This window comes from Diadema setosum, chromosome 3, assembly GCF_964275005.1.
Source record: "Diadema setosum chromosome 3, eeDiaSeto1, whole genome shotgun sequence".
In the NCBI taxonomy this organism is placed as follows: Eukaryota; Metazoa; Echinodermata; class Echinoidea; order Diadematoida; family Diadematidae; genus Diadema; species Diadema setosum.
This window is the reverse complement of record NC_092687.1, coordinates 18,662,605-18,686,739: the sequence shown is the minus strand read 5'-3', so window position 1 is coordinate 18,686,739 and position 24,135 is coordinate 18,662,605. Positions and strand designations below refer to the sequence as shown.

The 24,135-nt window shown below is 37.4% G+C and overlaps 1 protein-coding gene across 1 annotated transcript in view; it reads right to left on the bottom strand.

Annotated features, from left to right (window-relative positions):
- Window positions 1-15,113, bottom strand: part of LOC140246663 (uncharacterized) — a 49,526-nt gene extending 34,413 nt beyond the window's left edge. Inside the window, exon 1 of the mRNA XM_072326002.1 lies at window positions 14,880-15,113. Coding sequence (XP_072182103.1) covers window positions 14,880-15,113 — 234 coding nt within the window. The remainder of the gene's footprint in view (window positions 1-14,879) is intronic.
- Window positions 15,114-24,135: the final 9,022 nt, after the last annotated feature.

Genomic DNA, 24,135 nt, shown 5'->3' with positions numbered 1-24,135 from the left:
TGTCACCGTGGATGTCTGTGGCATATCATATACTTAAGGAGTTATGTCTCGGAGGTCTTTCGCTGTTGACACGAGTACTAAATCTTTTCGTATCAGTGTCTCAAGTACTCTGTATACGCCAAATATATCGCGGTGTTTTTATTTTCGCGAATTTCGAGAGTCCGGTGCTATTCGCGAATTTAAAAGCACACGAAAATATTTACTCTGATCCCGACTTGAACGTGGCGTGCACGCATACATTTCTCCATTTAGTACTGTACTCCACAATCGCGAATTTAACCTCTCGCGAAATTGTCAGGAAAGTCCCGATTCGCGGAAAAATTAGTCTCGCTAGATATATGGCGTATACAGAGTAAGGTCTTGAGCAGATACGGATGTTATATCATGTTCGCTTGCAATGGCTGTATGTTTTGTTTAAACTGAAAATGCATCGCTGTCCAATTTGCAAATGAAAAGGAAGCAATCTAGTCAGACGACACTATGCTCATCGGAAATTATTTTTATCATAGCCACAAACAGCATCTCTAGACCTTCCACACTGATGAAATCCGCATTAGTAGAATATGCGCAATCATATTATAATCACTTTAGGGGGAAAAAGAACAGAATAGGGGTGCCTACAGTACTGACAAAAATGTTAAGATGTATAAGCAGCATAAGCACTATAAATTTTATTATCACAGTGACGAGTGTTACGTTTCGTGTACTACTATCATTATCATTACTATAATACCTTACATTAATACTGATAACAAGCATATCATTTACTCACTGCTGTTAGTACTGCTAATAATACCACCACTGTACTACTACTTATTATATTCGAATTGTTAATACAATTCTAATATCATAAACATTACTGGTACATAATTTTTTAAGGCCATTTTTTGTCCAGGGTTGCGTCTTCAATGCTATATGACTTGAAAGTGATATTGTGAAGAAAACACGGCGATCTGTCCAATAACAAAATAATGTTTGCGATGACCAGGTTTTAACTACATACAGATCCTGTTTCAGATTTGCGCATAGTAATGCAACTAAACAACTAGACAACTAAACCACCGTGCTTCTACACACACACACACACACACACACACACACAAGAGATGTACACTGAGAGAAAAGCCCGTCTACAGGAATATATTTGCGAGAGTAGTAAGAAGGTGAGTGGTAATATATACGCGCTCCGAAAGAACCCCAAATCGTGAATACCCAAATACCACGTACTACACACAGTGAACTACCACACAAAAACGTGCAAGAGTCTGCTCCTGCTCGGCAGGGTGTATATACACATTAGTTCAGTGGACAGTATATAGTGTATGGTAAGTTCACCTGTAGTTATCTTGCAGAGGTAAGAGAGCATATACACAAACGCACAGACACACCCATGTTATGATCAAAATTGTAACACCAATGTTGACATGTACACATTACTTAACCTTGCCATCTTTTGCGCAATCTATCGACCTGTTCTCTTTTCAACTTTGGATGTAGGCTAAGTAGGCACAGCTGAATAGATTCTTCAGAGCACTGTTTGTACTTAAAGGGAAGATAAACCCTAAGAGCAATGTGGATTGAGTGAAAGCAGCAATATTAGTAGAACGCATCAGTGAAAGTTTGAAGGAAATCGGACAATCACTGCAAAAGTTATGAATTTTTAAAGTTTTGGTGTTGGAACCGCTGGATGAGGAGACTACTAGAAGTTATGACGTATGAGTGGACAACAATACAAAGAAGATATAAAGAAAATGCTAAAAAAATCAATTTTTCATGAAAATTACAAATTCCGTCAACTTGATACTGACATATATTAAGGGTAGCAATTATTCCCCCTGCTTTCTGAAAGCAGTTAGTCAAGTGTTCTTTCATAATGCTAGAAAAATGAATTTTTGTTGAATTTCCTTTATATTTTCTTTGTATTGTTGTCCTCTCATACGTCATAACCTCTAGTAGTCTCCTCATCCAGCGGTTCCAACACCAAAACTTAAAAAAATCATAACTTTTGCATCGATTGTCCGGTTTTCTTCAAACTTTCACTGATGTGTTCTATTAATGTTGCTGCTTTCACTCAATCCACATTGCTCTTTGGGTTTATCTTCCCTTTAAAGGGGATGGCTAGTAAGTGATCAGTGGGAATCAGTGGGAATACTGGGGGATGATTGTTCCAATCCTTGTGTGATTCATTTAAGAGTACACTATATACTATATTATCTATTCTTGTGTGAAAATTATTTGCTTCAGAATGGTCTCATATTCAAGTAATGTGCAGTTTAATGTTTCCAGGTAAGCGTCCCTGGTCAGTGACGGGGCATTAATCTGCACATTACTTGAATATGAGACCGTTCTGAAGCAAATAATTTTCACACAACAGTAGATTTATAATGTACTCTTAAATAAATCCCACAAGGATTGGAACAATCATTCCTCAGCATTCCCACTGATTCCCACTGATCGGTTACTAGCCATCCCCTTTAACAAGCCCCATTTCCTTAAGAAGACACAATGTGTTGAACCCTCAAAGAGCGTATCATTAGGGATCACTTCCAAGGTGTGCCCTCTGATCATTTATTGAGTGTAAGATCGTCACAAAAAGAGAGGAGAGAGAGAAATACTCAAGATCATTGAAATGATTTTCCCTTGAAGGGTATATCAGGCACGGTTTGGCAGCACGGCAATAAATGGTTCCCAATAAAGAAAGACCGCACAAGTGGATCAGGTAAAAGATACGTGCAAAGTAACAGCAAGATGAATTGCAAAAGAAAAAAAGGGGGTGAAGAAAGAGCTCCTCCAGAAAATTAAACGCAGTGTGCGAAATGCGCAGATTATCAACTTTGTGCATCTTGTGCAGACTGTGCAAGTACATAGGCAGTTCTGATTCCATGAAGCTTTTGTATAGTTCCATGGTGATAGGTGATGGTAACTAAAATTGCAACGTGCAATACGTACGCCCCGCTTAGTAGTGCTGGCCCCGAAGGGACTGGCTCGTTTGATGACCAGGTAGTGCGAGATCGAGGCGCGTCCAGTCCGCTGCTTGGGAGTCTTAATAACATGGAGGGGAAGGGACGGAATTGCTGTATCAATTAGCATGATTATGGCATGCAGGCATTGAACAAATAGAAACACAGATTGAAATACAAATGTGTTTTGGTCAGGATTTTACAGGCTTCCATTGTCCAAGCAGAAACCAAACAATGGCCGAACGGTTCACACTTTGACCCACTCCAAGGCGGAGGTAGAAATAGCGAAGTAATATAAATATGAAGCTAAATGATGTGCAAAGTCTATAATGGTGTCACATAACATCACTGATGTTAAAGATCTGCGTGCTCCCAGATATTATTCTTCACATCCCGTTTTAAAAAGCATTTGCTTAATGTATGTATCGATTATGTCTTATAGTGTCTCATGAACTTATGGAGAAATATGATATTCCAGAAACAAAAAATGAAGTAAAAATTACCTTTTTTGTCAGAAACTTTTGTGTTTGGTAGATCTACAACGTTAACCACTTTGACTAAAGTTTGCTGAAATAAAGTACATAAAAATGTTCAATAAAACAGAAATGAAAAAAGTAACTTTAATAACAAATAGTGCTTTTTAAGATTGTTTTGTTTTTTTGGGTGGTAGGAGCTTTTACCGCGCGGTTACCAAAAAGGACTGTATAGCTAAATTGTTTTAAATGCAAATGGTTTACGAGTTTTTCGTACTTTGCAGGCTTCAATGTCTGTATTTAGCGTGCGCTTGTCACGCGTGACAAGATGAATGAGAATCAATTTGGGGTGAAGCTATTCAAACAGACCCCAGCGCCTTAGGGGGAGTTTATCGCACTAGTTCTATTTGCCCGCCGTGCCCCGCAACCATTGCTTTGTACATCTCCAGGAGTCGATAAGCCCCGCCCACTGATGCCTTCACTTGACAACCAGGTTTGTTTTTTTTTTCTTTGTTGTTGTTTTTTTTTTTTTTGTACGGCATGAAAGCACGCGGCGCAATCAGGGCTTCGCACCTGCCAATATAACGGGTTCTTTCTATAAGCACGACTACTATTAACGTACCAATGGTTGTTAAATGCAAATGGGGGACAAATATATCAAAAATGGAATGCATGTAAGCCCTACTTATAGTTTGATAGCGACGAGTTTTATCTGGTCAATGGGTGTGGTCTCACCTACTCAAAATGCACTAACTACTCCATTCATCTACATTCAAAGAAACAGCTATATGACTTTATTAAAGGTATCACACCACTATCTGCACTTGAGACATTAAGTACATTCAAACCACACCTATACACTTGCTTATAACCCTCATCCTTTCTTTACCTAAATGTACATGAACAACCTCCCATATACCATCATCAAGGTCATATTCACCAAAGACAACAACTCATGCAGTGCAGATGCAAAATTGTATATTAGTTTGCAAAGAAAACTTGACACTCTGAAGCAATTCGATATGGAAATTTAATGTCACCAAACACAAAGTTTGATGCATACATCAAGGAGGGAAGTATCTTCTTTATGCTCACAGTCCTGATCCAGAAATAACTCACTGTCATTATGCTTTTTCTACATCCTCTATAATTAACAAAAAATAACACACCTTGAAATGCATGCCTCTGGTAATATTCTGTTTAAAGACACAGAGGATACAGTTATTCGCATCCTTATACACATCGAGATCTATAGATAGATAGATAGATAGATAGATAGATAGATAGATAGATAGATAGATAGATAAATTGATTGATGCACAGATAGATACAAAGACAAAAATATAACGTGAAGGCATTTGAGGTATTTCTCGTGTGGATTTTGTAGCTGATAGGCCAATATAGCACATTATCTACCAACACGGATGAGGCAATGGGCCACGCCCGCAAAGCTTTGGTATCGGACGCCACGGTGGATGCAGGGACGGCCCGGCTATACTGTAGTATTACCAACATTCCAGGATCAGTGCATGGGGACAGTGGTGGTGTACCAATCATTTTCCATGGTGTCTTCTCAAGTACCGTCTCAATCGATATGACGGCAGCCACTCTGGGCTGGAAGACGATGAAAGGCTTAATTCAAAGATCGATCAGAGCTTTGTGCTCACCAATTGGGGACCAATATGTGCCCCAAATCAGAGTAATAATTGCCGAGCAATAATGGTTGATGAAAACCTCATGATTCGGCGTAAATGTACGTGCCTACATAATAGGCATACACGCCAGAGCGCACACACACACACACACACAAACAAACACACATAAGTATAAGTTTATACACATGACTACTCATGTTCCAAACACCAGTGGAAACACGCGTAAAATATACATGCATGGACTGATACTGGAGCACATTCTTGGGGGGTGGCAAACAAAGCAAGATTTTCTAAGAAGTTGTTTTACAGTGTATACACGGGAAACGGAAATTCTATCATTCTCACTTATTCAAATCATCACGATGTTGATAATCATTAGTCACTATTCTGAGCAAATCCCTGACCCTTAGTGGGATATTATATTAAAACACTAAGGTATCAAAGGGTCTTTAAAAAAAAAAGAGAGAAAAAAAGGGGGAGCTCCAACACCTCTAAAGATTATTACTTCATAACGAACTGATCAAACAAATGACTTTGTGTTCGTGATGTACATGGGTAACATACAGCAGCTGACCACAGTCATGCCAACCGCTCAATATCTCAAAGTAAATGACCGTTACGTCGATGTGGCTTTGAATAGCTTCCACGCCGATCGATGCGGCTCTGTTGTAAAGGGAGGATTCCTCTGACACTCCGACAAACCCGCCTATTCTTTAGCTGCATTGTTAGCCGGTTTCATGGATTCTTTCATTCTCAATTACCGGCCCATATAACCAGCTCTTCAAAGCGATGGATCTCGGGGTAGAATACTGGTCAATCTCGGTCCTTCTTCCTCCTCCTTCGCCTCCATTTTCTTCGCAAGCTCCTTCTTCATGTCCGTCTTCATCGTCATATATTTCCCTCTTCCTTTTTGTCATCATTATCTTCTTCTCTATCTTCTGTCTTGTCCATTTTTGTCTTCTCTTCGACTTCTTTCTCGTTTTTCGTTTGTTGTCTTCATTGCAAACGCGGTCTTATACTGCAGAATTCCTTGTGCGGAGGGGAACAATCTTGCACCTTCTCCTTCTCCTTTCTTTAACCCTCTTTTCTGTTGATCTTCCACTTCATCCCACCCCTCCTGTTCCTCGAATTCCTCTTTTCTTTCTTCTTCATCCCCCTTTCCTCCTCCTTCTTAAGCTCCTCTTCCATTTTCCTCATTCTCTTCATTTCCACTTCATTTTTATGTTCATCATTCCACTTTTATTTCTATGTTCTCTCCTTTGATCCACCTATTTTTCTTTGTTTCTAGTCACATCGTTCCATGAGTCAACCCTAGATGGACATTTTATTCACTCTGGTTCTCTTTTACTTCATGTTGTCATTGTATTTTTGTTTGGTTGTTGGTGCTGGTTTTTGTTTTTGTTAGTTTGTTTGCTTGCTTGCATAACATTTTGCATGTCATTTATCATCTCTGAAAGTCGTAAGCGTCCATCAACGCTAGAAGGCATAATGGCAACATGTTTAGCCCTATGTATACAACCTGAGAAGGTTTACAGAAACACGTGCCTAAGAATGTCAAAATAACGACAATCTTACAGGCCGATCACCAAAATCTAGAATAATAAACAGTTTGGTATGTATATTTTCTTGCGCCATGTGTGATGCATGGTACATTGACTTTATTTTTTATATCCGTCAACTGAAACTGCGCCAAGTCGTAAATGTACTTTGCTTCCGTTTACAAAATAACAATTCAGTCAACTAACTTCGCCTATATGCCGAATCCAAACGGACCAACTTCAATCCTTCGAAATACGTGAATTTCGACTTACATAATATGATCACAACATCATGCTTTCTACACATCCATCCGGGTATAATGCACCTTCGACTTAGATAAGTTTTCAACTTGTGCGACATGGACTGCAGTGATATACGGGAAATGCAAATCAATCACACACAAAAAACAATAGGCATCACAGCAAATTATTGTTTTTGTCCCAATTATCACCAAATGACATGAGCCATACGTCAACCCAACAATATCCCCTCACCATAAGTGCTTTAGGGTAAGGAAGAGGGTTGCCACACTCGGAATGAAGGCACTGAGAGCAGTGTGTGACATCCCCGCCCTAATGAGTGTTATTTCTGGTAGGATTTCATTAAAACCAAGAACTGCTTCCATTCCATACAGTATAGTGAAGTTTGCTCGTGATTTGCTGCTGTTTTGCTGTCTAGTGTCGCTGCCAGCTTTGAGCGGCATTGCACTCGAGTTGTTAGCTTGGTATACCATTAAGTAACTTTAATTGACTGTGCTGAATCTTGGACCAGACGAATACAAATGAATACAACTCTTAACAAATGCACGTAAGCATAATGTGGCCACAAAGTCGAAGACGGGTCTCCGACACGTAGAACGTTTCATCTTTCACGTTTAAAGTTAAAAAAAAAAAAGTTTTCCGACTTACAGGGCGGGGCTTTTTTATGAGACCATCAGATACCACAGATTCAGACTGTCTCTCTTTTTATTTGTTTCTCTCTTTTTTTCGGGGGAGGGGTCTTCCGGGCCTTCTCTTTGCCATAGATTGGAAAGGAGAGTAGGAGAAGAAATTATAAGGTTGAACAGTTAAACTGAAGTATAATCTTGAAATTTCAAACTTCCTATTATTGCTGTGACATATTTATCGTTACCATCTGTTTCTGGACAGCCACTTTATCTGTCAGAGTATTGTTTTACACAGATATTGCTCTCAAGATCAGGAGGATAGCACGCTAGATATACAAGCAAACAAGAAGACAGCAAGGGTACATAAAGCGAGATAGTCGCCGTTCCCACCATCTTCATGACAGACATACTGTAAACATCCGCAAATATCCATGTCATGATTGTATCTACTCTATACCCCCTCCCTCCCACGGCTTGCGTTTCAGCCCCCTCTGTCTCCCCTTCTCTTCTCTGAATGCATTATATATATATATATATATATATATATATATATATATATATATATGTGTGTGTGTGTATATATATATATGTATATATATATATATGTATATATATATATGTATATATATATATATATATATATATATATATATATATGTGTGTGTGTATATATATATATATATATGTATATATATATATGTATATATATATATATATGTATATATATATATATATATATATATATATATATATATATATATATATATATAATAAGGGATTAAAGGGATAAAGGGTTTAAAAAGGGATGGTACAGTTTAGGTCTAGATGGAGGATTCACATTTTAACTCTCTTGTTTTTTAGATAATTAAAAACCACTGATGAAATATTAAAAAGCGTAACATTTCAAAGGATTTCAAAGTGTATTTGTTGAATATCGGTTCTGAAAGGGCTGAGATATCCAAAATCAAAGTAAAACAAAATGGTCCTTATAAAAGGTGGGACCCACCTTTTATTAGGACCTCTTTGTTTTTGGATATTGGACCCATTTCAAAACCGATTTCCATCAAATAAGCTTTGAATTCCTCTTAGAATTGTATGTCTTTCAACATTTCATATTTGTGGTTTCTAATTATTTCACAAAAACTTAAAACCTGAATCCCCATCTCAACCAAAACTATATCATCCCTCTAAGGAGAGGGGCATACCAACTGAAATTGGAATGTGGTACAAATCGAACGATGTTTCTGTCATAAGTATTAGTAGTTGACTGTCTTAATGTGAAGAGCTAAATCAAAGATTATACGTTAAGTATTTTGTATGTCCAGTGAGTGTGCTTGTCTGTCTGTCTGTCTGTCTGTATGTATGTATGTGTATCTGTCTGTCTTGTGTTTCCTTATGTCCGTCTGTCTATGTCTGTCTGTAAAAGTGTGATGCATACCCATGCGCAGATGCAGTAGGGTCTATGATACGATTTATTGTAAGAACAGTTGAGGGACATCGGATTCCAGACTAGCTTCGCTGAACGTGGTTCTTTGACATCCTTCCAGGACGCAATTATATTTGTATTTTTACGGTTCGTGAGATTGGGTTCGTACAAATTGTATACAAACTGACTATAAGAGTATTTTTTTCCCTGGAAGATCATACGATCAACGCTTTCAGGATTGACATTTTCAGTGGCAGATTTAAAAGTGATCCTGACAGAGTAATAAATGCTGCCGACATCCTGGTGCTCAAATAACATCGCGACGAGCCGTAAAACTATCTCACCTTTGACCCGACACGAAGGAATGACATCACATTGCATCGGATTCGCATTTCTCAGGAAAATGATTTGCTTTCCGAGTTCCTACACGCTCTTGTGTTATTAGCACTGCTGGGTTTTAAGTACATGGCGTTGTTGTTATGGTGACGGGGCTTAAATTTGGCGAACATGAGGACATTAAATGGAAACTTTAAAAAACAACAATAACATTGCAGTCTTCTTTGGGTGTTGGGGGTGTTGTGAGGACTACAGCAACTTGTACACTGCGCTTTAAATAAGAGTCAAGGTTTCAAACTCTTGCAGGGCACAAAAAGGCGTGTTCTTACACACCCATAGTCTCATGATCAGAGAGAGAGTTCTACAATGTAACCGATTGTCTGGCTAAATGCAGGAGAAAAAAAAAAGAAAACCCACGAAAGTCAGGAAGAAGTTATGTCTACACAACAGGAGCACGACTCGTGTGAATTGCTTTTGTTGCTTGTTTGCCTTAGCAGCTTTTAAGTAGCTATCAGGAGACTTAAATGTTACAGATTGAGCCATAAACGAGCAATAAAAGATTGTGAAGATTTACTGTTGATATCAAGTGCACAGATTATTGTAATTACGTTTCTGAGCGTTTGTGAGTGTTACGGCGTGTCAACCTATCAAGTAAAGAAAAATTCATCTACAAACAATATATATCATACTTTTTTTTTAATCCATGCATGAAATGTTCGCGAATTTCGCGTAGAGCCAAGATTCGCAAAAACTGAGATGCACCCGAACGTTCTTGTGTACTGAATGTCAATGGCAATTCGCAAAAAAAAAAAAAAAAAAAAATTCATGTCGCGCAAAAGGCCGTCGGCTCCAGTATATCCACGAAAATTTCATGCCGCAAATATTTCTGGTTTTACATTTAATACTCAAACTTCGATGATTCATAAAGGCATAATAATTTGTTTGTGATCTAGAGATTGTAATTTTGACTGGATTTCAATGATATTCTTTAACGAATTGCTTGGCATTATAGATAGTAGCTTGTATAGCTTATAGTAGTTTGGATAGTAGCTTGGATGTTCAACCATGCTGAGATTTCAGGTACGACGTCACTCAAGGTGGAGATTGCTTTAAGAGTAATTGAGATTAACTGCAAGTAAGAAGGAATTAATCGGTCATGCACATGGATCCGTAATGACCGTTCGCTCATTTCTACGGCTCCTCGGAGGCCCGTTAAGGGTCTGCCCGGGCAGTGAAATGCCTGCAACAATTTTGTAAGACGATGTATAAAACCTGTCCCTTAGGCTGTAGGAGGACTCAACGCGGTTGCCAATGGTAACTATACTGATGAGGCTACTACCAGGGCATTATCCCTGGTCTGGCGCAAAAAGGAAGATCACTTTATTAGCCCCACCCCGGAGGGATACTTTAAATCCACCATTAACTGTTGGCGACAGTATAGCTACTTCCTGGCATGCCAGTAATAGAGTACTTTTGAAACAGTAGTCCTGAGAAAGCTAACACCTTGAAATTACCGTGAAACATTCAAAGGCTTCAGTCTATGGTCTACGCGTGGATTCTTACGCAACACGCTCCGTTCACTCCTTCAAATACAGATAATAAGCCTTAAACGTGAATCGATATTGAGATAAGGCTCGTGCCTGTACATGCGCATTTCAAAATATCAATGCAAAAATGCGTATATCATCATTGCATTTGTCTTGATAGATTTCTCCAAGAGTGACAGGGATGTGGAATGAGGGAGATGATCAGTGAATACTCTCAGTGAGTGTTTGGAGTGTTAGAGCCACATTACTATGATTCTTCCATCTTTTATCACATTACTATGATTCTTCCATCTTTTATAATGTCGGAGGGATTATTATAGAACTACGGAATTTGGATTTGACGGGTCATTTGACGTACATGTACATACAGCAGGCACGTTTTTCAAAGTGGAGATGGTGCGAGGGGGTGCTGTTCGTTATTCCGAAGGTTTGATATTCCGAAGGTTCGTTATACCGAAGGTTCGTTAATCCGAAACACACAAATTCCCTATACCTAGAGGTTCGTTAATCCGAAAATGAAAAAGGGTTCGTTAATCCGAACATTTGTGGCGTTGTTCCGAAGGTTCGTTATTCCGAAGATTTGTTCATCCGAAAATGAAATTCGGAAAAACGAACCTTCGGAATAACGAATCTTCGGACTGAAGAGCCTTAGGAATAACGAACCTTCGGAATAACAAGCTGTAGCCGGTGCGAGGACCCTCAAACCTTTAGCAACAACGATGATATTAAACCTTGAAGCCTTGGGAACCTTGAATCATTGTGAGAAAATGCTGCTTTTTCGTGCACCAGAAAAAAGTGTAATGAATAAAGGGTAAGCTCACAGTTGTGGAAGTAAACCTTCCATACACATTTGCCTTTCGCCCACTCCCTACTAGCAACCAATCCAATGTATTATATGACTATATAATCAAATATATGGATGTGTGTGTGTGTGTGTGTGTGTGTGCGTGTGTGCAAAACTTCATTTACCATTTTCCTGGAAAAGTTTATCTGGTATCCGATCACACTGGACACACACACGTTACATGATGGTATGAACTTCGAAGCAGCTGATTGTTACACGGGGCCTGCTGGTGTCATTCAGTCCTGTTTTTTTTTTTTTTTTTGTCCATTCACTGCGCTTGGGACAATTAGAAACCAGATCATAGTTCTAGATCTGATATACCACTCGCGTGACCATGAACAAAGAAAAAGAAAAAAAAAACGAGCTTCGACAAGTTTTAGTTACCATTCCTCTTTTGCTCTTAAGCAATGGTTGAGGGTCAGCTCCCATGACCTTGCCTGTCATAAAAAATCCCTATCATCCTATACATATCAAATATACAAGCCATCTTGTTTACAAGTTGCTATGGTTACGTGTTTATCATGTGGTGACCGGGGGCACTAAGATGAGACGATAGATAGCTGTTATCGGTGCGTTGTCAAGGAGACAAAAATGCGTTTAGTGTATTTTTTTTTTTCGGGGTGTTGTCAAAAAAAATCTCAATGATTTATCTGACCCATTTACGATCCCAGGAACCGCTCCTTATAGTGGTCTGTATTGTATCCTTTTATTGTAAATCATAATGTTAATTGCCAGTGTTGATTATGTAATATATCTTTCATTTAAGCACACTAATGTTCTTAAATCTTTTTGTTTCAATATGCACTTCAGTTCAAAAACTTTTCATTGCTTATATTGGCTAAACATTTGATAAGGCTTTAAGTTTCCTTTCTCTATTTCATAACTTGGGAAATCATTGTAAAATGTCATTTTGGTTAATTGCCGATTATTTTTTATGCAACAATTTAAGTTACAAGTAATCGTTCACCTTTATACGCGTTGAAATTATAACCACCCTCGCCCAACAGCTTAAGAAGATTCAAAAGGGATCGGAGAGAAATCATTCGATCTACAAATTATTTATACTTGAATTCCCACTTATACTACAAAATTGATACATGTGTTGATATCCATCCGGGTAAAATATTTTAGATTTAGCCGAAGTCTCGACTTGAGCGACGTATAGCTTGTACATTTCTCGTATTCATGCAGATATGAATTGAAATCAGGGGTTACCAAATAATTTCATGACCAGGTAATAATGTCGTGCAGTAATGTTCTCTCAGAACTTGATGGCTTAACTCGTTCCATACGGGAATCAGCTGGTGGCCTGTGCATTATGTCTATGGAGATTTCAGAATTCACTACCTCGATCTGGTCAGGTTTCACACCTATGAATGCCATGACATAGACGAGCCAACGGACCATTCATTCTTTCGTTGCATCATATATTATGATAAAAGAAATGTTGAGAGGAATTCACAAAACCATACCAAACGCCTGTTTGATACAGGAAAACTAAATCAATCAGCAGAATTTTTCTCATAGAATGCAATCTCTTCTATTAATTTCACACACAAAAAAAAAAAACATGGCAGAGTATCTACAAAACACCATCTCACGTTGTACTCTTTCCTACATGTAGCTCCGCTTGATACATACTGTATGCATCCTGCAAATCTCCTGCATCCCTCCTGCTCTTTTTTTTCCCCTCTCTCTTTCCTGATCTTAAAACAATAATGATTGCCTTTAGATACATAATAAAAAGTCTTAAATTCTGTAGTAAATTCGAGCAAATAACCATAAACATACACTTGTAAGTACATCTCATGTGAAGATTAATAAAATTATGTCGTCCATTCCATTACAAACCTTTCCTTATTTAACTTGTATATTGAGTATAAAAAATGATTAAGTTGTCTCACTTTTTAACTTGGACGTGTTTACGAAGAAAAAAAGCTACAATTATGTACGCTCGGCCTTCAATATTTTGGTACCAGTATTATAAAGTAAATTTCTGCCCGCATGTAATCTTGACTAACCAGCTATATTGTACATGTAGTGCCTTGAGGGTAGAAAATTCTTGAGGGTAGAAAATTGAAGTCCAGGACATGCGATACTGCGATTTCTATTCCAATCTAGATTATTGTAATTAGAAAACAAAAGTTTGTGGAGCTACATGATAGATCAAAGAATAAGATATCTACGAGTGTATACTTGAAACAGAAAATCTAATATAAAATTTAATGCGATTGGGGTTTTAATAGTAGATGATAACTATCGATATTAGAGTCGATGTGCTGTATGTTTTTGTTACTGGAACTTCGATGTACACTGCACATATTATGTAAGAATGACTTTCGAGGAGATATACCCTTCCTGTCTTATCCACGCTGTCTTTGTGAGGGTATAGCAAACAGCATTTTCACGAAGCATGTAAAACTCTGTTTGGTCGACTTTATATGATCAGAAAATGGATAGAGAGGATAGATTCAGTGTAGATAGATGGACATTACATTTGGCTGGTTTGGCTGGTTTGGAAGACAATGGAAGAATGATGTGATGGCATCGGCTCGGTACATAATTCATATATTACTACTTTCTGACAGGATCATGTGAAATTGTAAAGGTCCGACAAGCTGTTGACATCTGTTCGACTGCAACGAAACTAACTCTGTACAATTGAATTCACCCTGCTCATTGAAGGCGATTTAAAGACGATGAAGTAGACTCCCTCTCTAAAAAACCAAAACCAAAAGCAAAAACATCAACTGATCTCTTCGCAGCATGCATTACTCTGCAATGTGCAATAACTGTCCGTCGATTAACTGCGACCAGCCCCAAACGTGCAGCGTTGCGGCGCGGTCTCCGGGGCTATCCGTCGATATACCAATTCTATGCTTCAATTGTTGGTGTCACGACGCGCTATACGCACTGCTAGATTTGCACGAGAGCTGTCAAAATACATGTAAGCAGATAAGTAACCTCGAGTCTTCCTGAAAAGGAAAATAACATAGTGGAAGAATAGAAAGTATCAGACTTTGAAAGGGGGAGAGAACTTGGTATGATCCATACCTATATACCTACAGATGTTTTGCAAAAAGCTGTCTTGAAATTATGAAATATAGTTCACTGAAATGGTCTCAGAGTATCTACAAATGATATCCTATTTAGGAAAAGTATGTCAAGGCAACCTCCTATATCAAACGTGTTGGTTCAAACTGGACACCTCACCTTTGATCCCTGTTGCCATGGTTTTTCGAAAGTTCCTTGCGTGTAGAATTCCACCGCGGAATTTGCGTAAACTTTTCCATTCGAGTCGAGACCTCCGCGACGGTTGCTAGGGCCCGTGTTCGCCAGAGCTTCTCGCGTCGGTACGTCGACGGGTAGTACGGAACCCACAACCTCGCCGCTTTTAACGGCAAGACCGGTTCCGTTTATTTCCAACATCCCTGCACCGCTAGACATGTCGTTTGTATGTTGCCATAGTCATTGTTGAAATTTGTCAACCAAAGCGTGAGGTGTAGTTAAACTTGAGGTACAAACACAGAGCAGTACGAATTAGTGCAAGACAGCGTGTGGAGATTCCGCGGTGAACGATTAATAGTGACCGTACAGGTGCGTTGCAAACTGCAAAGAAATTTTACGCCATTATGCGTATTCAATCACGCTCCTGCACTCAAACAGTATTGAAAATGATCAGCCTGCGTGCATAAGCCATAACTATGGTCCTGCTCGGATATTTCCTCGCTGATAAAACTTCGTGCAACTAAAACTTGTAACTCGTGAACACGGTAACCAATGATCCAAAGAAGCCGTACAGTATGTATGTTACTCTTCAAAGACTAGAATATCGATTTGGAAGATAGTGGGCAAACTTGACGGACAATCAAAATCGATACTGTTGGAGCATTATGTACCATGTGTGTACACTACCTGGCGTCGAGTGTGTACCCCTGTAAACAACTTGTGCACGGGGTACAATTGGGAGCGCTGTATCTCGTCAACGTTGAATGGGTCTTATGTGTTAACACGTACACGAGAGAGGCACGATACCCGTATTGAGTAAACACAGGAAAAATCAACAGTCTAGTCAAGGGCTTGCGGCCCGGTATGGAAGGGGAGACTTTGGGAAGGTGTTAGAGAGCGGGGTAAGGTGAGAAAAGGGGGGCGGGGAACTCGTGCTCGTACCCCTGGAGCGATCATTCTTTCTGCACGAAAGCGACTGTTAAATAATGTCCATCGTATACAAATTATGACAGGAACATATGTTGTGACATACACTGATTATTCACAGTGGCAGATCCAGAGGGGGTCGCTCCGGGCGCGCGCACACCCTCTTTATTTTTTATTTTTTTTTTTTTTTGGTTAAAACAAAAGAAATCAAAAAAAAAAATGGGAGGAACGTGCGCCGCCCCACCCCCCCCCCCCGGCCCCTTACTCTTATAAAGCGGCCTCCCCTTCACGGAATTCCTGGATCCGCTCCTGATTCTATATACGATAAACGTCATGATATGATTAAAACAGATTCTTTACCATGCCATCATACATTTTTATGTGCGTGAATTTGCCATCAATGCGAAACTTATCATTACAGTTTAGTTACACAATTTGCTGACAAAAGACTTCGAAAAACAGAAATGTGAGATGCCTTTCTTTAAAAGCACTAGATTTAAATGTTTTCACAGATTCCTGTACTGAAAACAAAACTACATTACACCCCTATCCAGCAGGTATTTAGTTCTGATTTTCCTTTTCCTGTCACAAAATTTTGTCTTACTTCATTTCTAGAAAGACAAATCTTTTTATTTATTTTGTTTTTATTACAACAAATTAAAATTAATTACAACATTAACAACAATCATTGAATGATTACAAATCACACAATGACGAAATGGTTTAGCAGAATAGACTGGTACGTCAGCGAAAATTTAATACCCTTAATTAACATCCCCCATTCCAAAAAAAATAATAAAATAAAAGGCAAAGTGATGACTTAATATAAATTTAATCAAAACAAGATTAAGTGATTAGAAAAACTACAAAAAATCATGATAAAAATAGGTACGTCAGCGAAAATCTAATACCCTTAATTAACATCCCCCATTCTCCCCCCCCCCCAAAAAAAAATAAAAATAATAAAATAAAAAGGCAAAGCGATGATTTAATATAAGTTTAATCAAAACAAAATTAAGTGATTAGAAAAACTACAAAAAAAAATAATGATAAAAATAGGTGGAATTAATCTTACTTATTGTGGTAGCGCTCTGAAACCTTTCCTTTTCCTTCTGTTTTTCTCTTTTCTCCTTTTCTCTCAAATTTTTCTTAAAGAAAAAGAATAATTTTCATCATTTAATTTATTTCATAAATTTCTTTTTCCCCTTTTTATTCTTTTATTGCAAAAAAAAGGGGGCGGTGCCCCCCCCCCTCCCCATCTGCCACTGAGTTCTTCCATTCTCTCTCGTTTCTTCTTCTTCTTCTTTGATCTTTCATTCTCTCTCTCGTTCTCTCCATCATCTATCCACCAACGTGCAGAGCAAAAACATCAGTGTTAGATTTAACATCATGGGTGTTTAATCTAACACCGATCAAGTGTCAATAGAGGACCGCCCCGACATGTGTAGAAAGTATTTTGTGATGGTGTTAAAAAGGGTTTTCCTGGCACTTCGTGGTGTTATTTGACACTGTAGCTGGTGATATTTTGACACTGCGCTGGTGTTAATTCCACAATGACAACACATGGTATTGAGTTGATATTGCTGATGTTAATGTCAATGGTATAACGCCTTCCCAGCTTTAATAGGAGACCACACCAACTGGTGTTACTATATGGTGTAAATGTTTTCACACCTTAAAAAAAAATCAGATACTTTGTCGGAAAGTTCTGGATCGGCTTGTCAAAGTTCAAAATCAACAAGAAAAACAGTAACTAAGTAACTATTTGGAAAAAAAAAATAGTTTCACACATTGACGTGACAACAGGAGGTGTTAATTTAACACCAAAAATGAGCACCGGAAATTCAGCACCATATAGCTCAGTGTTTCATCTAACACCAGACTTTTTGCAGTGTGTCTGTCCCTCTCTCAGCCTTCCTCTCCCTCTCTCTCCTCTCTCTCTCTCTCTCTCTCTCTCTGTATGTATTTATAAGCATGTGTGTATGTATGTATGTATGTATGTAGGTATGCATGTGTGTATGGGCGGTGAGTTAGCTCAGCCGGTAGCGCGTCTGCCTCACGATCCAAAGGACCCTGGTTCGATTCCCGGGTTCCACTGGGCAATGTTGTGTGTAATCATCCCCTCTAGTAGCAGAGGCAAAACACTCTGTCCCTTAGATAGGACATAAAATGGAGGTCCCGTGTCTGAGAGAGTCACAACTCATTCACGTAAAAGATCCCGCTTCATGTATTCATCGCATGGAGCATGGTGTTTAGCCCGGTGGTGAAGTGGTCCCGCCTCACATCAAACTGGACCCCATGGAAGGTCAGCTATTGAAGCTGAATATGGACAATTCAACCATCTTCTCAGATGGAAATAAAAGAACAACAACATGTATAAACCATGCGCATGCATTGTTTGTTTGCTTGTTTGCTTGTTTGTTTGCTTGCTTGTTTGTTTGCTTGTTTGTTTGTTTGTTTGTCACCTCCTATCCTCAAAAATCACTTATTTATGCATATTTGAATGGTAAGATATGGGTAGAATTTCCGTGGAAAACTTTGTGTTTATGGGAATCGTTTCTATGAGTTAACTTACCCCGTTCCATACAGTCTGCCATACTAAATTCTGAAATTCCCATAGACTTAATACACAGACTACCTGTCTCCAGGTTCCCGTATGGAACGGGATAATTTGCACAAATTACGGGAATCAGATAAGGTCATTTGTTAGTACATTTCATTATGTTACACAAACGTAGGAAAATTACGGGCTATGGGAATGGTTTATTTGACATTATGCTAATATAGAAGAGATGTTAGGGTGTTCTGTTTATTCAAAGACATAATTCACAATTTGCAGATGAAACAAAAACCCAGCTTTAGTGCATGAAAATAGTTCTAAAATGTGAGTTAGTGATAAAAAAAAAACCAATGTAAAAAGTTGAAACAGTTGTAATCAATGTTTAATAGTGTTGAATAATAATATACACAATGTAAACAATAGATATGCCCCTAATGAAAGGTGTTGCCTCTTCTTTATAATACCCTCGTATTACTTTATTTAAACTACTGTGCAATAGCTTGGGCAAATTCAGGTATGACCAATGCCAGGAAATTGTTTTTATTGCAAAAAAAAAATACATCCATACATCGCCTATATTTTTTAATCTGAAGATTTTAAAATCTAATGATATATTTTATTTTCAAAGTACAATTTTTATGTACTTATGTTTTAGGAAGATGCTTCCAAAATGTTTGATTAACTATTTTCAAATGAGTGATAACAGAAGATATGATATGAGAATCAAAGACAAATTTACACTGCCTTATTCCAGAACCATGCCATCACATTATATAGATGATGACTGGCGGGGGAGGGAACATACCGAATGTTCCACCCGAAGGGTTTGAAATGCTATTGAGGGAGGTTATAAGTCCCGAGACGAAGTCGAGGGACTTATAGCCTCCCGAAATAGCATTTCAAACCATGAGGGTCGAACGTTTGGTATGTTCCCGACAATGACAACAAAAGTCATCATCTGTATATTATATGGGTTAGTCAAACACCATCATTATCAATTGATTTCACGCTCTGAAAGTGGCGCATCAAACCGTACACCGTACCTTATTAGTGAGGTTCACACCTAGATCCCTTTACCTTAAGGTTTTCAAAACTTGAAGTTTTGTAAACTACGAGGCAATAAACTCCAAGTTAGTGTAGATGTAGACGCACGTAGTTTTGAAAACTAAAACCTTAAGGCGAAGACACCACGACAACACCATAAGATCTCTTAGGGTTTTGTCGTAGTTTCATCGTGGTTTTGGGAATGCCCCCCCCCCCCCCCCACAGAGCGATAAAACTGCGACAAGTGTGAACGGAGTTTTGTTAACCACGACGCTCAGTTTTCCCACAATAGCGCGCAACCGAATGTGCGAGCTAGGCGCCCTTTATTTTCTATCGTAGTTAGCATTACCTTGAGGTTTTGCTAACTGCATGTAGGTGTAAAACGGCATCGAAGTTTTGTCGTGGTTAGGGGAAGGAATTTTTTACGCTCGTAGTTAGTATAACTTCAAGTTTTTGGATAGGTGTAGACATGGCTTTTGATACCATGGTACGCATAGCGTAAAGGTCCAGCACGCGCCAAATTCACTGTGCGCGCGGGTATTTTGTTACGTGAAAATGTTTTCCCATGGGAGAACATAACTAGAATGTTCGCCCATGGGCGAACATAACGAATGTACCTCCATCACGTGACTGTGTTTAGCCAATCACTAACCGGTATTTGACTAACCCATTTAATATAATTCTATATTTCTTAATGGACCCAAAATTTAGAATGCTATTCCGGTTGAAATAAGACAGAGTTCATCTCTGAATGTATTCAAAAGAAAATTAAGATTGCATTGATTATAACCCCCTCAATAGCATTTCAAACCCTTCGGATGGAACGTTCGGTATGTTCCCTCCCCCGCCAGTCATCATCTATAATAATCGTGATAATGTTGGGATGCATGCACGTCCTTGCTCCCACGCGAAAAAAAAAAAAAAAAAGACGCACACCCACACGTAAGTAATGTACAAGGGAGTATTGTTGTTCTTATCGGAAAACAATGTACACGCTGAATAGCGAGACTTGTGTAAGAAGTTGATATATGATTGTATTCATGATCTCTGTACTATTTGAATCAGAATGCATGATTTTTACAAGAAAAGCAATGACTACTATGCCGAAAGTGGTTTTTTTTTTTTTGTTGTTGTTTTTTTTTTTTGTATTTCACATATTTTCATTCTCAGTTTCTTTACTGATAGTACCAGCTTTGGAAATACAATGTCGATTAATCGATATCTTTAATTGACAAATGTTATGATTTCTCGTTCATCATCACAAAATAATATTCGCAATGAAATTATTTTATGTCCAAGATACTCAGATAATAGTACTCCAAACGATACTCATGGATCTTATTTTCTATCATTAAATCTGCATTATACAATGAAAACACAGTACCCTCACACTAAATAAGAACATTACACATTTGTAATAAGAACAGATAATGTCATTGAATACAATGTATGTTGCTGTTAAAATGATTTAATAATGAATTTGGGTTCATGGCATGTTACATCAGCAACACCAGCCGAGTTTTTGAAAATGCCAATTTCAGTGGTACCAAAGAAAAGAGTTCAATATCAGTATTTCGTTATACCAATAAACGTTATTTTGCCCTGCTGAATTTAGAGTGTACAATAACGTGCTACCAGAAAAAAAAAAACACTTGAAGCTTCAATTTTCACTGATAACAATATTCGTTCTTTGATAATGAATATTTAACAGCAAAAAAAAAAAAGTCGTCTGGTTACACTTATTTTCATTCTGTGTCACTACTTTCAATATCATCACAAATAAGAAAAATGAGAATGCATCACACACAATAAACACAAATTATGAATAAAAATATAGCTTTCAGAATACATACAATAGAATATACAACATAACATACGTCACTAGTAGTGGATGTAACACAATTATATCAAGTTAATCATCATAAGTATACATCTGTTGGACAAACAATTCTTATGGACGAAAAACATATAGTTAGGCGGGAATTAGTCTGGAATAATCTTAAACAAATAGGACTACACTCAACTGATGAAACATGGAAGAAAAATATTTCGTTATGAATTCTGTCATCGGTCACTTTTCTTAACTGATGCTGTGGTATTTCAGATCTGCCATTCATCTTAGTGTGATGCAGCGACTGCAAGAAGTCCTCCATTTAAGCCAATTTTCACCCTCATTCAAACCATTGTCAAATGGGCTAGATCTCAAAAAAGTAATAACCCCAAACAAAACTAGAATAGGACAAATACTTTCTTTCTGTGTGAGAACACAAAATAGCAATCGGAAAATATAAATGTTATATATACATCGTTCACTGAATTCATGATAGTAATAATAACAATAGGAATGATAATAATAATAATAATAACAACAATAATAGTAATAATAATACTGATAACAACAACAATAATAATTATAATAATAATAATAATGTATTCCTCACTTTTATCAGGGTTAGGAAATGAACCTGTTTATTTAAATCAAATCAAGTCAAATGTAAAACAAGTAAAGAATGGAGCAGACACATTGATGTTACTTTATGGGCATTCATCTTTAAATTTGTTGGTTTCTGATGTCTGCGTCGAAAGAGATTTTTTTTTTTTTTTTTGTATTTCTGGATTTTATTGATCAGATCGAAAAACATCGTGCTTTTTCACATGTCAAATGACAAATACATTTTTGACATCACAAAACAAAAGTTTGATAGCATTCAATGATAGTAAAACTACCAGGCGTCCTTTTTTGGACTATAGTCTCTAACACACGTTAACACCAATAATTCTAGAAACGTATACACAGAAAACGAGGGAAAAGAAAAAAAAAGAAAAAATAGCCTTCAATGGAAACACTAAATACTACCAAAGACCAGATAAAACAAACCGAAAACAGGCCGAAAGAGATTTATAACAAGCAGAGAATTGCAACTCCATGCGTCTTCCCACTTCTTATTGATACATACAAATAAAATGTGAAATAACAAAGTTGTGAGCATTTAATTTTACATGATTGCACTTTGCGCCAATTTTGGCAACCACACATTTGGACAGCTGATAACCCTTAGGTCTTATAAATCGTAAAGTGTGAGTTTTTAATAAAATATTGTCTTAAATGTTGTTGTAAGTGTTGATATGAAAAATAAATGTCTCCTTGTGACAAACAGATCTTGGGAAATTTTCGTCGTCGTGACAAATATGTCTTGATTTTTTTTTCCTCCTGTTTGTGATCTAAACATGTTGTGGTGGGTTTCTTTTACTGTTCGTTTCACAAAAGATATCAATGGTAATAATTATGGACGTGTTTTCAACGAGGATATACCATTAGAGAATAAAAACAAAACAAAAACACTGAACAAACTTTCTTAGAATGCACTTGAATATCAATAAAACAAAGATACGTAAAAAAAAGAAAGACAAAGAAAACATAAAATATTCTCTGTGGCTTATGAATTCCCACAAATCATAAATACATCATAACTATACGTGTAGTGAGTTAGTCAAAAAAGAAATTTACACCCAGAAATTATTGTCATTCATTTTAAAAATCATGTTAAAAAAGAGTGTCTTATCCCACATACGACATAGAAATGATACCGAATGATTCGGGATAAAATACTCGTTCAAATCATGTTTGATACCCTGTTCGTTCAGCTATAGTGTGTCTTTTTTTATGGCAATTTTCTAGGTACAGTGTGTATAAACTTTTTTTTTTACTCATCAATATGTATTCACAATACTGTGAAGATATGAACGAAATCGTTGTTAGATCAAATATTTCTGCCTTTACCCTTTGATAACAAACAAACAGAAAAAAACAATAAAGATATGAGTTTGAATAAACAAACAAGAGATTCTATGTGAGTATTTCTTTTCTTTTATCACTTTCGACTTGAACTTTTTATTTACCATGAAAACCTAAGACCACGCAAACAGAATATTGAAATGTTGATATGTACGTTTAAATGAGGAGAAAATAGAAAATTATGCCTTTGTAGACATTTTTTATGTCCTGTAGCTAACCAGTGTTTATAAAACTAAACGAGGCCCTGCTCTCTTCGCCCTAAAACTGTCTCTTGAATGGGTATATCTCCGTTTGGAATCCGCGGCATGGAAAATATGGCTTTTTTGTAATGTAATCTAACACTTTTGTATATATTTTTTGCTACTGTTGTCAATCTTTATGTTTGTCATGTTTAAACGTTGTAATCTTTTTATTTTGTCTTTTAAGGAAAATAAACGCAAAAATGCAACTATGTCATATTGTGTTATATTACTGTCCAATACTCCAAAAATAATCTCATCCTGTTTATAGACTTGACGGTGTGATGTATACTTATTGTTATTATTATATTCTTTTGGTAATATATATAATAATGTCAGCTTATGTACGACAAAGACAAAATGTAGTTTTACTCTAATGTTGCACCATAAGCATAGTTAAATCTCTCAAGGGGCAGACTGATGAACCTACATTCTAAAAAAGAAATGGTAGATCAACGTTTTAATTGTTTTCACTCCTCCACCATTTTGTAAAATATTGAATTTAATACTAAAACCATCTAACACTTGGTTACCATTTCGGAAAGAGTAATTCAACCTAATGAATGTTAAATTTAACGTTTTGGGTGTTAACATGTAACAAAAGGTCAGAGAAGTGGAAATATTTGAAATGTTAATTGAATGAAAGGGTAAATCAACATTTTAAGTGTTCTTACT